Genomic DNA, 14,681 nt, shown 5'->3' on the forward strand with positions numbered 1-14,681 from the left:
CCCTCCACCCCCCGGAGCTGACGGCTCGTGCGAGGCCGGCACCACGCGCCGGGCTCGGCCGCGTCGCGAACGACGATGTACGCCGTCGGCCCGGCTGACAGACCAGCCCTCGCCGCTCGGCCCTCGCCATCGCGCCGATTGTGTGCCGTTGGCTGCGAGCTGCGGCGCTGTGTCCGGCGATGGGCGGACGCGTCGCGCTGTGACGTGAAGCGATGGCACGGGAAAACGGCACGCGCGGCGACCGGCTCTGATGTGCGTGGTGCCTTTTTTGACGGCTGCCTGCCACGGTGGACAAGGTCTCTCGTCGTGCGGAAGCTCCTGACAGCTCCAGCAGCTGCATGTATTGAAGATGGTTTCGTCCATGCTAATTTTTTCGTAGCTGACAAACTTGTTGAATTGCTGTGATCAGAGGTGTCATAATTTGCGCCGAATGTGGAGAAGTCGAAAAACATAACACCAGCGAGCGTCGAACCCACGACCTGCATCTCATGGGACGGACGTTCCGCTGTTGGGCCGTAACCTCCCATGGCGGGCTCGTTTGAAGACACTCTGTATATGACGTCGGCTCGGTGCGTGCAGCCGACTCGGCCGTGAGGGTGCCTGCTTCCAGCCGCGCATACCGCTGAACTGCCGCGGTCCTGGGAGACGCCCTGCAGCTGCCCGCGTGACGCACGCCGGCTGCCGGCTCGCGGTACCTGCATTGACCGCACCGAGCGGGCGCCTTACAGCGTCGGCGCTTCAGGACGCGTTACTCAAATGCGTTTTCGTTAGTCGAGATGTGACCTATTTGGGTACTATTTTTGTGTGCATGCCGATGCTGGCCGATAGGACGCTGTTGACCCATTTCGTTATTAACGCGTGGTGTCCCTGGCATAGGTAAATAAACAAAGCGGCAATTTACACGCTCCGGGGGGTCTTATTTGTCACGGGGCCAGACGGCCTGCCAGACCACAGTTTGCTGAGACGGAACATGGAAGACCCTCATGATGCCTCCGGGCCATCGGTTCTGCGCGGACTAGTCAACAGCCCTGCGTTTGAGTGCTGAAAAACGTCTCAGGCCACATTACACTAACTCATGATCACGATGTGGCACAATGGGCTGCACGTGGGGCAGTGTTGGAGGTCATTTGTAAGGGATTGGTTTGCCCGAACTAAAGGTTTATGGCCGTGGCACTTGACGCAGTGCCTCAGTACACAGCTGTCCCAACACAGGGCGGCGCCGCTCGACGGCGCGGTCTTCGGCGCTCCGGGGCAGTTTGTACGTCATCGCCCGCTGCAGCGGCGTAACTCACTGGGGCGGCGTGTGCGACATCTGGTGTTGGGTTCCCCTCAGGCTTGTCCCACGCACAGGCGCCAGACGGGAGCGCCTGTCTGCCCCCCCCCCCTCCCGGAACCCCACCCGCGTCACTAAGTGTCATTGTCTTGCCCCTATTTAGAAATCGCCGTTTTGTGCAGCGACAAACGCGACTGCCGAGGTCAACGTGCTCGCAGCTTGCCGGTCACGCGGCGTCTCTTTCTGGCTGGCCCTGTCTGGCTGCCTCGGTCACGCGGCGTCTCTTTCTGGTGGGCCCGGTCTAGCTGCCTCGGTCACGTGGCGTCCCAGTCTGGCTGGCCCTGTCTGGTTGCCTCGGTCACGCGGTGTCTCTTTCTGGTGGGCCCGGTCTGGCTGCCTCGGTCACATGGCGTCTCAGTCTGGCTAGCGCGGTCACACGGCGTCTCTGTCTGGCTGGCCCGGTCTGGCTGGCTCGGTCACACGGCGTCTCTGTCTGGCTGGCCCGGTCTGGCTGGCTCGGTCACACGGCGTCTCTTTCTGGCTGGCCCGGTCTGGCTGGCTCGGTCACACGGCGTCTCTGTCTGGCTGGCCCGGTCTGGCTGCCTTGGTCACGCGGCATCTCTGTCTGGCTGGCCCTGTCTGGCTGCCTCGGTCACGCGGCATCTCTGTCTGGCTGGCCCTGTCTGGCTGCCTCGGTCGCGCGGCATCTCTGTCTGGCTGACCCTGTCTGGCTGCCTCGGTCACATGGCGTCTCAGTCTGGCTGACCCTGTCTGGTTGCCTCGGTCACGCGGCCTCTCTTTCTGGCTGGCCCGGTCTGGCTGCCTCGGTCACGCGGTTTCTCTTTCTGGCTGGCCCGGTCTGGCTGCCTCGGTCACATGGCGTTTCAGTCTGGCTGGCGCGGTCACACGGCGTCTCTGTCTGGCTGGCCCGGTCTGGCTGGCTCGGTCACACGGCGTCTCTTTCTGGCTGGCCCGGTCTGGCTGGCTCGGTCACGCGGCGTCTCTTTCTGGCTGACCCGGTCTGGCTGGCTCGGTCACATGTCGTCCCTGTCTGGCTGGCCCGGTCTGGCTGGCTCGGTCACACGGCGTCTCTGTCTGGCTGGCTCGGTCACATGGCGTCTCTTTCTGACTGGCCCGGTCTGGCTGGCTCGGTCACGCGGCGTCTCTTTCTGGCTGGCCCGGTCTGGCTGGCTCGGTCACATGGCGTCCCTTTCTGGCTGGCCCGGTCTGGCTGGCTCGGTCACACGGCGTCTCTGTCTGGCTGGCCCGGTCTGGCTGGCTCGGTCACACGGCGTCTCTGTCTGGCTGGCTCGGTCACATGGCGTCTCTTTCTGGCTGGCCCGGTCTAGCTGGCTCGGTCACGCGGCGTCTCTTTCTGGCTGGCCCGGTCTGGCTGGCTCGGTCACATGGGGTCTCTTTCTGGCTGGCCCGGTCTGGCTGGCTCGGTCACACGGCGTCTCTGTCTGGCTGGCCTGGACAGACGTGGCGGGGAGGAGAACGCAAGCCTCGCCGATTGCGATCCGGGTCCAGGCTGGGCGGGGCAGGGACTGACTTTGTGCTCGGGCAGCGGACTATGGCACCAGCCGTGCACTAAGCACTCGGGCGTGTCACTGCCAGGGGCACTGGACGAACCGACGAAACGGGTCTGGCAGATATTTCGCCTAAGAGGCCTGGTCGTCGTCGTTTGTGTGGATCCACGTCCGCGTTAGGTACGAGGTCGGATACAACGGTGCCGGGGGCATGCCAGCCCGAAGCAAGGTTCCTTTTTGAAACATCGCTTCCACCATTCATTACGGTCCCAAACGTTTTCTTATTTCGTTTTTTCTAAAAAAGTGATAAATTGTTGATGCCATATGACTGTTGTTGTTTGTAACAAAGCCCAGTAGCAGGATCTAAGTACTAAGGTATTTAACTAAAAGTAAGCTTTTTTACTTTGTCTTATCCGTGTAATGCCTTTGGGTTCAGGCATGCACAAAAAAATAATTGTTTTACGCGCATATGAGGAATCCGTTGTAATGCAAAAATGTGGAGATGAGTTTGCGTCGGCGCAATGTCGTGATTGGTGGCGTGATCTAATCACGTCACGGCCAGATCGCAGTGCTGTGATCTGATTGGTGGCCGGGGTGGTGGTGGGCAGCGCGTGCTGCTGGAGCAACAGACGTCTGGCCGGATATCTGCGTAGTGCTGACTTGCTGGAGAGCCCAGGACAAACAGAGGGCGGCCACCGTCGCCGCTGTACGTGTGCTAGCAGGGGCCGAACTGGTCTGTCACCGCTGGCCACTGATCCGCTGCTGCACCCGAGCAGGCCGCTGGCTCGGTGGCCTCTATATAGATGCCTTGTTCCGCCACGGGTGAATGTTGCTTGATTGTTCTCATCCGTTGTTTCCATGCGACCTATCTCACTCAGAGCGGCACCTATGTAGCGCGGCACCTATGTAGAACCTAGTGGCGCGCTCCGTAGCGTGCTGGCACACGTCTGCTCGCCGTAATGACGTCAGCGTTTCGCACCGTACAATCCATCGGGTCTAACTGGCCGTCTCCGAATACGCAGCGCGTCGCCACCACCTCCCAATGTTCTCAGGCACCGGTTGCATTCTATCAATAGCTACATTCAGTGCGGTCGGCCCGGCCCCCGGCACGTAGGCGGTCGTTTGCGGCGCGCCGGCTGCCCACGCGGCCCCGCCTGTCGCACGCCGCCGTGCGTCGCCCTGCCGCGGCCGCCGGCCTATGCGCCTGGCCGCCGGCGCGGTATATTTAGTCGCCGTCGGCGGCGGCCGCCCATGACACGCGATTTGCGCCGAGCGTCGAGCCCGACGCCGGCCGTGTTTTGACACCGGCGCGGCCTGTGACGTCACGCGGCGCCGGCCTGGAACGGCGCCCGCACAAATAAACGGCCGCCGATCGGAGCAAGGTCGGCCGGTGACATCACGGCCCCGCTGACCGCGCCCCGGGGCTCCGCGGCGGCCCGGCAGTCGACCGCCGCTCCCGCCGAGGGCGCGCACTGACGCGGACGCCGTGGGAGCGCGGCGCCGAGCCGAGCGGTGCGCGCGGAGCGTGGTGTCGGCGCCGCCGGCCGTGCGGCGGAGCCTGGCTGCCGAGGGCACCGCGACGCCGTCTGTGACTGTGCTGCGGAGAGCTGGTGACGCCCGGCGAGCCTGCTGCAGTGGCGCTCCGGCCCGCGCAGCCCGCGAGGAGCGTGACCTCTCGTCCCGAGGGACGTTCACTCGGCCGGGTCGAGTGACACCAGGCCTGAGGTGGTGGCCTGACCTGACCTGACCTGACCTGGGCTGACCCGGCCTGCCGTGCGGCGGCGGGCTGGCTGGCAGCGGCCCCGACCGGGACGGGGACCCATGCCCTCCGTGTGAGTACCGCCGCCGGCCCGGTGCTGTGGGACCGGCGGTCTGACCCCGTCACGGCCCGCGAGATGGTCAACTGCGGCTTGTCGCGTGCTGCCATCGTGATGATGTGCGGGTAATGCTATGTACGGTTCTCGCCAGAAATTGGCTTTTCCTATTTTATCAGTGAACCGCTTGCTCGTTAGCAACGTATGGTGCACTTGTGCAAGTGTAATATTTTGCCCTTTCGTCGCTTTGGCGTAAGTCTTTACAATGTTGACATTGAAAAGGATGCGGCTGGTGAGGTTCTAAAGCAGCCAATCATGGCCGCAATACCTTTGTGAAAATTGTCACCGATCTGGTACATTTTCAAGGTCGCATATTCGCAATGATTTACACCGTTTGCAGAAATGATCAGCATGACATCCGGGGTTCGTGGAAGCCATTTCGAGGTCTTACATAAGGATGCGTGCTGGAGCAGTAGCGAAGCTGCATTGCGCACCTTTCTGGTGGTTGACGCGCCGTCGACACTATGACACACCGGCGCATCTGCCGGCCGTGTAATGTTGGGCCAGTTCAGGCCATCAACCGCCGAGCTCTCGGATGCCGCCACCCGGGCGACATATATCAGTGCTGAGCTCCCGCTGACGAGCACAGACCGCCAGCCACGGGGCGCCAACGCTCAACAGCAGCCAGCAGGGCTCGCAACGCTGAGCTCCCGCTGACGAGCACAGACCGTCAGACACGGGGCGCCAACGCTCAACAGCAGCCAGCAGGGCTCGCAACGCTGAGCTCCCGCTGACGAGCACAGACCGTCAGACACGGGGCGCCAACGCTCAACAGCAGTCAGCAGGGCTCACAACGCTGAGCTCCCGCTGACGAGCACAGACTGCCAAACACGGGGCGCCAACGCTCAACATCAGCCAGCAGGGCTCGCAACGCTGAGCTCCCGCTGACGAGCACAGACCGTCGGACACGGGGCGCCAACGCTCAACATCAGCCAGCAGGGCTCGCAACGCTGAGCTCGCGCTGACGAGCACAGCCCGTCAGACACGGGGCGCCAACGTTCAACAGCAGCCAGCTGGGCTCGCAACGCTGAGCTCCCGCTGACGAGCACAGACTGCCAAACACGGGGCGCCAACGCTCAACATCAGCCAGCAGGGCTCGCAACGCTGAGCTCCCGCTGACGAGCACAGACCGTCGGACACGGGGCGCCAACGCTCAACATCAGCCAGCAGGGCTCGCAACGCTGAGCTCGCGCTGACGAGCACAGCCCGTCAGACACGGGGCGCCAACGTTCAACAGCAGCCAGCTGGGCTCGCAACGCTGAGCTCCCGCTGACGAGCACAGCCCGTCAGACACGGGGCGCCAACGTTCAACAGCAGCCAGCTGGGCTCGTATCTCCTGAACCCCAGAACGCGGCCGTCGCCCTCAGGACGTCCGTAACGGTGTGACGCGCCACCTGGCTGCGGTCGCTTCCCGGGCCCGGGGTCACCGCGTCATCGCCCCCCGCTGGCTGCGGCCCAAACGGACCCGCCGCCCTCGTCCCGCCCACGTGATCTGATGCCCCCCTCCCCCCCTCTGTGCCACGGGATGGGCAGGACCGTGCTGGTGCCGCCCGAGGCGGGGTGCCGACAGCGCTGCCTGGGGCGGTAGCAGTGCTCCCGTTCTATCTCAGCTATCTTTCGTATACCACCCAGTAGGCCAAGACATGAAGGCACCTTAAAGTCCCAGAAATAGCTACATCAATTTCCACCACCATTTGTTAATATGTAAGCTTTCAGTCATTTAAACTGTGTGGAATGTGAATATTTTTCGTAGTGGTGCGTGCTTTTTTGTAGCCCTGTCTCCCCCACGAAAGATGGTCCGCAGCGATATGCCAAAAGTCGGGGTGAATGAACCTCCCAGCCCCGGCCTCAGCCTCTCTGACACAGCGGGACAGATCACATAGGAAGGTACAAATCGTACCACTGCGACGGGTGAAGCAGGACCTGATGGCTGAGGCAGGACCTGATTGCGAAGGCAAGCCTTTCGCCAGGTCCCGAGTTCCGTTGTTACGTGCTCGAGCTGGTATGTGGGCTGTGACTCGTGACCCCGCCGCCCGATTGCCGGTCGAAAAAACGGCAGTAATTTTGGCGCGATCGCGGGGTCTGTGCCACTGGAACGGACCGCACTTCTCTGCCTCAGGAGACGCGTATATCCCGGTTATCCTGTATCTGTGCTGCCAATCTGTTGCTTCGTAGTTTTTTTGTTGCTTATCGGTGCCTGTCTCATACTCTTAATATTTACCATTGTACTGAGAGACCACTGTCTCCCTGCGTACCTTAATAGATCTTTTCCTATCCTTCCTTGTCAATAGTTGTCCCCATTGACTTGAGTCGTCCGTCTTGCATGCATGCGTCTGTCTCACCGTTATCTCCCCTTCCACCCTCCCCCTGCGTTGAGGGGTTCGCCCCCCACCATCCAGCACTCATTCCGGGCGTGTTCTCCCCGCGGTAAGCCTGCCGTCCGTGATAGAGTGCGTCTCCTCAAGGGTGTCTCCCTCGGGACGGGTGTCTCATTGACGTCTCCGCTGCGCTCCCTGCGGCCCGGCTGACCTGTCACGACCCCCGCTCCAGCCTCCTGTACACCTGACCTGCCACGCCCCCCGGCTGTGCCTGGTCCGCGCTGCTCAGTGCTCCCCGCGACCAGGTGTGACATTTCGGCAAACGTCCGACGTCGAACGCCCTCGCCGCCGCTAAAGCCGCCATTATCCCCAGCGTTACACTCGTCACTGTAAGCGTTACAAGCAGCATCGGTGCTCACCATTGGCGCGTTGGTCACAGGTCGGAGGAGGAGCCGGCGCAGAAGGCCACCTCGCGCGTGCGCGTCACCTACTACGAGAGCAAGCGGCCGCTGTGTGTGAGCGGCTCGGACGCCAGCGAGGCGTCGGAGCGGCGCCCGGCCCGGCCGCCGGCGCACACGCCGCTCGTGGCCGTCGCCACCGAGATGCCCACCACCTACATTGTGTCCAGGTGAGGCCCGCGCCAGGCCCCGGCGCCGGCCGGCTGGCCCGCTGGAGACGCGGGCGTCGAACCGCCGGACACGGCGTGTTCAGGGAACCGCCGGCGTCGTCGGCGTGTGCTGCCGTCCATGCAGACGTATGCTCTAGATGGCATGCCTTTAGGAAGGCCATCGGCACGGCTGCCGTCCTGGCAAAAGTACGCTTTAGATGGCATGCCTTCAGGAAGGCAGTTGGCGAAAATCTGTTAGCTCGCATGCAAATATGCGATGATTTTGGCGTTTCCAGGTGAAGAAGTTGAAGAGGGTTAGGCATATGCGTGAAAAGATACATTGTGTGTTGGGCAAGGTCCGAAGGGGTGCGGGTACGTGCGGGTACGTGTGGTACGTAGGACTAGGTCACGTCTTACGGGACGGTTGTTTGCAATGGACGCAGTACGTGTCGACGCGGGCGACTTGGATCGAATTATGAGGGCCACATGTTCTGTCGAGTATCGACTAAGGCACTGTTCAGGGCCGCATTCCTGTCAGACCGTCTATGAATGCGGACGGCTGGATCCCTTTTCATAATAATACTGCGGGTTGCTTTGGTCGGACGTCTTTTGTTCTCACGCCATAGCCCGTTCTGCGTCGAGCGCTGGCTGTCGTTCTCACGTGGCTCCGCCATGTGGCGGGGAACCGTTAACAGGTTGGCCGGCGTCATAGCCGTTCCGCTAGGTCGTCGGCGCTGATTATACGTCGCGTGCGGGGTGTTCGATCCGTGCTGACGCGGCTGGCGCCGCCGATGACCGAACCGCGAGCTGTAGGCCTGTCGTCGAGCGCCGGCCGGTCCGCCTGCTTTGCCTCCGTTCGGTCGTGACGCCAGTGTAGGGCGATTCTCGTGACGAAATGCTGAATGATTGGCTCGCCTGTCAGCATACGTGATGGCGTCGACCCACGACGTGGAACGCCGGTGGAAGGTCAAAAGCTTCGTCTACCTCACATCGCGTATGATGTCGGACTGGAAGGCGTCACTGAAAGTGAAGTTGACAAACACGATTTCGGCGTGGCAATTTCGGCGATTTCGGCGGCGATCTCAGATGCGGTCCGTCGCTCGGTGGAGGCGGTCTCTGTCCTGATGTCCTCGCCTGACCGCCGTCTGATCGCGGAGTGGGCAGCCGCTGATCTGCCCTGCCGGCGGCAGATGCGGTCCATAGCTCTGTTGGAGGCGGCCTCGGTCACGAGCTCGCCTCGCCGCCACCGCTGTTGCTCTGGGATTGGGGGGGGGGGGGGGGCTCTGGGAGCTCGTGTAGTACATCTATCGGTGCGGCTCCCGGGAGGGCTGGCCTCTGATGCCATGGCAATTGCCCGTGCTGTTTCCCCCTGTCGCCTGTGACGACAGCAAGCTTGTCGGTGCCGCGCCCTAGCCGTTTTTTTTTTTTAGGCGGCGATCCAAGCCACTCCACTGCGACTGGCGGCAAGAACGTTTGGTAGAGATGCTTAGTAGAGATGGCACTGGCCTGTTTTGCGCATGACTGGGGTTTGTGTGCATAAACAGATGAGCTCACCGGGACGCCTCAGCGGACCGGCGTCCAGCGCCCCATCCGGTCAGCCCTCGCCAGCGATCACTTTTGACAGCGCTGGTGGATTGCTCGGCCAAGCGCGTCACGGTTCGGAGAGCTCCAGAACTCGGCGTGGATCGTGGAGCGCTGCGCCCAGAGCCAGTGGCCAGAGGCTGGATGGCAACGGGCTCTGCGACGTCGCGCGCGCTCTCGGATAGCGCGCGAACGACTTGCCAGCCCTGCCGTTGAATATACTTGTTGTGCCCCACACCACGTCGCATCGCAATCTCGCATGTCAAGTCCAGACGCAAGGGGCGCTTGCCGGCTGGACTGTGGAGGCCGTGGCCGTTATGCGCGTTGGACGTGTTGTTTGTGTCCAAGCACGCTCGTTGACCAGACCACTGCGACCAAGTGCTATCGATTGGAGCTCAGTTTGGGGACGGACCTCGTTCAGAGCTGAGCCGCGGGAACAGTTCGCGCTGGGTGAGAACCGCGATAGGCAGCTGCCGTCGATGCTGGACTGATGGTGACGTCACCGACGTCAGAGCTGGCCCGCCTGCGCACGACCGCCGTCAAGGGGCGACGTCTGCGAGTCAGGCGGCCGGGATCGGCCGCGGGGCCGAACGGCGGCGGCGACGCTGCTGCCGGGCGGCGCCGGCCTAGCCGCGGCCGGCGCGCGCGCACAGGTGGCTCGCCATTGATTGTGGGGGGGCGGCGGCGCGGCGCGCACCGTTGCCGGCTGGCGGCCGGACCGCACCCCTCTGCCCCAGAGCGGCGCCGCCGGGCGCGGGACGTGCGCCCTCAGCGTGCCCGGTGCGTCAGTGAGGCCCGCTGCCGGCCGCGACTGACTGCGCCCCGCCCCGACCCGCCTGCTGCGGCCGCGGCACGTCCGCGCCGGAAAAGGTCAAGGAGGTACCGCCGACGGGCCAGGCGTGGTCGCTGCCTCGGCTCTGAGCTTTAGCTGCCGCCGGAATGGAGGTGCCCGTGCGGGCCCGGCTCGTCGCGGCGGTGGAGACCAGGCGGTGGGTGCCGGTAGAGGTGGTGCTCGTGCAGCGCCGTGTTGAATGCTGTCCGAGGCGGTGCTGGATTCGTGTCCAGTTTACGATGTCACGTGCCCCTAACGTCACGGCCGCGGTGCCGAGCCGTTTGTTGCCGTTCGGCGGCTGCTGAGGCTTGAGTGGAGGTGTGGCAACCCGAGGCCCGCTCCCGGCCGACGTGATGTCCTCGTGTTCACCGACCAGCACTGCGTGGCCGACAACAGCGCCTCCCTCCCGCTGCCACTGTCCTCGTCCTAGCGGCGCCGCTGGACAGCGCCGGCAGCGGTGCTCCAGTGTGCTGGCCGCTTCCGCCTGCGGCCGGACATTGACGCGGCCCGGCCTGGGAGCGGCCGCCTGCGGTCCCACGCGCGCTGCCGCACGCGCTGTCGCCGCCAGTCGGCGCTCTCGTGTCACGGCGGCTGCGGCGTGTGTCGGCGAGCCTGCGGCCGCGCTCATCGTTCGCGTGACACTGCGACCGCGGCCCTGCTGGCCTCGAGTGCGGGCCGCCTGTTGTGCTGGGACAGCACCGAGCCATGCTGAATCGCATCTGGCTGAGCCCGAGGCAATGCTCCGCCTCCATCGAGGCTACACCCGGCTCGGTGACGTGCGACGTGCTCGCATTGTCGGCGCCGCATCTCCATTGCTTTACCAGAATGGACTGAATGGGCCGTTCCTCCACGCCTTGCGTTCTCCAGGGTATGGACTTCCGTCGTGGAATTGACTCGTCCGAGTGTGATCCTGTCCTAGTCCAAGGGCTTCCTTCGTATACGGGGTGCAGTGTCGTCGGGGTCAAAGGCTGCCAAGTTAAACCTCTGAAACACCGAATCTCAATGCTGTTCTGCGCCATGTCGGCAAGTACCCGCGCCGCCGGCAGACGGGGCCCGACCGGCGGTCCACCGTCCGCCGGCGCCGCCACCGTCGTGTCCTGCGCTGTTCGCTCTCGGTTCCAGCAGCCCGGTCTGGCACTTGGTCCCAGTAACGGCGGCAGACTCTGTCGACTGGAAGGAACAGCGGCAGACTATGCCTGATCTCAGCAACAGCGGGGGACTGTTTATTTGGTCTCATTAACAGCGGCAGACTCTGTTGACTTGTTCTCAGTAGCAGCAGCAGACTCTCGACCGGACTGGCGACGGGTTAGCACCGCTTGCCTTGCAGACTAAGACACCACGGTGAACAAGGAATAGGATCCATACCAGACCTGATGTCACTGTCCTTTACTCAGTTGGAGGTGGTCATTTTATACGCATTCGAAGGGCGTTGCTCGGAGTCTGTCCCGACCCCGTTCCATCAGTCTTCTACTGATGTAAGCCACCTCTCAGGACGCCGCCAGTGAGCAGCGGTCAGCGCCAACAAGAACCTCCAACCCACCTGACTTCCTGACCAGCCCGTCTCCGTGCGGGTCTGTCTCTGGACGCACCTGACCAGCCCGTCTCCGTGCGGGTCTGTCTGGACCCACCTGACCAGCCCGTCTCCTTGTGGGTCTGCCTCTGGACCCACCTGACCAGCCCGTCTCCGTGCGGGTCTGTCTCTGGACGCACCTGACCAGCCCGTCTCCTTGCGGGTCTGTCTCTGGACCTACCTGACCAGCCCGTCTCGGTGCGGGTCCGGCCCGTGACCCCTGCCTGCCCGCTGGTGCGGCTCGCGGTCGTTGGCCGGGTCACGGCAGCCGGCGTGTTGAGCTTGGCGCCGCCGGCCGTGCCCGGCCGCCGCTCCAGCTGGCGGCGGCCGCTGCTGCCCCGGCTCGGGGTCCGCTGTCCACTCTCCGCTGTCCGCTGTTGCCGGGGCCCGTGTGACGTGTGGCACTGTTCCTGGGCCTGGGCGGTCCGGCCGCTCTCGCCGAGCGAACAGGATGCCGCCGGGAAAGGCTGACGGTGGAGGTTTGCGCCAGTGCACACTACATCACCGTGTTGTTTGCGTGGACTCGTGATATTCGTTGCCATGGTCTCGGAGAGTTCTTGGACGTTACAGCCCCGCTGAGTGTGGAAGCCGCTGGGCTGCAGTCATGGTTTTGGCACACAAGTTTTACATTGACAGCTGTAGAATTCCACGACATCTATTTCGGGAGGCACAGACCAGTCGACCATGAATGGGGTAGCTGGGCAGATAGTTCACCCGACCCTCGCTTGTATTGCTACGGGCTGCAAAACCAGCCAGCTGGATGCTTTCACGCAAATCCAGCTGTAGCCACCTGTTCGGTCGTTTTTAACAGGCGGTGGGACCTGGTCGCCCTAATCTCGGCTGCATTCGTGCTGTAGTGCGTACAAGGCTTCGTTCATTGATAATGTGTCAAACTTCTGCCTGTGTTGCATGCCTACGGCGGCTATTTTTATCAGAGTCTGCATTCCTTGACCAGTAGTGGCCAATGGCCGCATGCCAGCTATCCTGTGACAAATGTGTCGATTTGTCAAGCCGGTGTGGCCAATATGTGTGTCCGTGCTTGTAAGCACGCAGGTCGGTGCCGACTTAAGCACGCGCCAGTGATGCCCCAGCCGGGTCTCACTGCACCCACTCGCTGTTAAGCACGCGCCAGTGATACCCCAGCCGGGTCTCACCGCACCCGCTCGCTGCCAAATCGACGTGTATTGGTTAAACTGTGAAATATTGGTGAGACGAACAGCAGCGTGCGTGACTGATACGACACTGGAAACTCGGTGTTATCAGCCAGTGTTTTCTTTTCTCACGTGTCATACCCGCTGTCAGTTCGAGCCTGATCATGAATCATGCTAAACCGTCTAAGGCCGCGACTCATGTGAACTTGACTCGGCCATATGGGCTGTCTGTATCGGTGGTGCCGACCAGCGTTAACCTGGCCGCAGCGGATCGGCGGTGGGCCGGGCGGTGCCGAGCGCTGGCGTCATGTGCCAGGCGCCTCACCAGCCGTCTGGGGGGAGGCGGGGCGCGTCTGACCGGTGGCCGGGCCCGTTGTTGCAGCGTCGACGCCGGCTGGGAGAACCCGTTCCGGCCGGGCGGCGAGCTGAGCAAGGAGGCCGACCAGATCGTGCGCGCCATCCAGTCGGGCCGGCCGCTCGACGCCAGCCTGGACGCTGCCGACGGGCCGGCCCCGCCGCCCGCCGCCGGAAACGGCCACGCCGGCTCGCCGGCAAACGGCCTGCCGGCTGGCGAGCCGGCGGTGGCGCTCCAGACGACCGCACTCCAGACGGCCGTGCCGCCGTCGCCGCCGTCACCGCCGGCCACTCTGCTCGCCACGCAGCAGCCCGGTACAGTGGAAGTGCGCCACTCGGTCGTCACGCCCGAGGGCGCCGCCCAGGTGGAGCGCGTGGCGCTGAAGAAGAAGCCGCGCGGCCGCTGCTGCGTCATACAATAGCGGGGGCAGCGCCCACGGGCGCCGCGCAGGCGGCGCGTCGCTGGCTTTGGCGAAGGCCAGACGGACGCCGCGGCGGCCCCGGCGCGGGCGGTGCGGCTCGGTGGGGCCCTCTGTGCAGTTGCCGCCGGCAACGGTCACAGATGGGCAGCCCGCTGGCGAAGCTGCGCCCGCCGCGCACCGCCGCTGTCGGCAACTTTTGCTTCACGCCATGGCCGCTGGGTGCCGCCTCTGGCCAAGGCGGCTGCGTGGGGTTCGTGCGCTGGCGAAGCTCGCTTGGCGCACGAGCCATCTGGCGTAAGGCATGTCTGTGCTGAACCTCAGATCTGAAAGCTTTGGGAGGGTTGTCGTTTTGTATGAGCTGGCGGTTCTGTTGTTTGCCCAGGTGCCAGCGGAGAGCTGGAGCGCCAGCCGCGCGCAGCTGACGTCCAGTGGACTGCTTGGGCTATGTGTTGCCCGGCTCGTACTTTACAGATAGCTATTTTGTGTAACAGTTTATCGATGTCGTGACACGTTTTTGGAATGACGGGCAGCAGCTGTGGTGCTGCGCTGGTGACCGCGCAGGACTTTTGACTGGCTTATTGGTGGCTATATGTTCTGCTCTCTAATTCAGCTCTCTATGTCTACATTTTGTGCTCTCTAGGTGACTGAAAGAACATGAGGTCGTGGTCAATTGTTTTTTATCTGAGTGAAAGACGACAAATTTCACAACTTCAGTCGGCAACGGCTATTGTTCGCTGAAGGACTCTAAACATAAGTTGCACTTTGGTCACAGGCGTTCCAGTTTGCCGCCGCCAGCGTGCGGGATGGCATCTGGCAGCTGCTGGCGGGCCGGTCGGTCACCATTGTCAGCCGCGGCTCCTGCCGGCGCGTTGTACTGTGTTTTGTCGAGGGCTATTCTGTTGTTGCTGTGCTATCCAGGCGGCGGGATGGGGCGGCACGCGGTTGTCCGCCCCGCGGCCCGTGTCGCCGTCGCCAGTCAGGTCACCAACGCGTCAGTGTTGCCTCCGAAAGAAATATACCTGACAATGATGGACGGTGATATGGTAGTGATCTTCACCTGAATGTAAGCATAAAACGCAGAGAGCTTTACATGAACAGAACCACTTAGGTATCCTTTGCCCGACGCCGGAGGTAGGTCTAGTTATCGGTATTGGCCAGTAGCTAGTTACG

General features: G+C 63.0%; 1 protein-coding gene across 1 annotated transcript in view; it reads left to right on the forward strand.

The window, feature by feature from the left end:
- The window catches only part of LOC119098655 (uncharacterized), a 57,068-nt gene extending 42,526 nt beyond the window's left edge, over positions 1-14,542 (forward strand). Inside the window, exons 3-4 of the mRNA XM_037221634.1 lie at positions 7,434-7,622; positions 13,118-14,542. Of these exons, the coding sequence (XP_037077529.1) occupies positions 7,434-7,622; positions 13,118-13,511 (583 nt within the window). The 3' untranslated portion in view covers positions 13,512-14,542. The remainder of the gene's footprint in view (positions 1-7,433; positions 7,623-13,117) is intronic.
- Positions 14,543-14,681: the final 139 nt, after the last annotated feature.

The sequence above is a fragment of the Pollicipes pollicipes genome, unplaced genomic scaffold (genome assembly GCF_011947565.3).
Source record: "Pollicipes pollicipes isolate AB1234 unplaced genomic scaffold, Ppol_2.1 Scaffold_4740;HRSCAF=5597_pilon_pilon_pilon, whole genome shotgun sequence".
Taxonomy (NCBI): domain Eukaryota; kingdom Metazoa; phylum Arthropoda; class Thecostraca; order Pollicipedomorpha; family Pollicipedidae; genus Pollicipes; species Pollicipes pollicipes.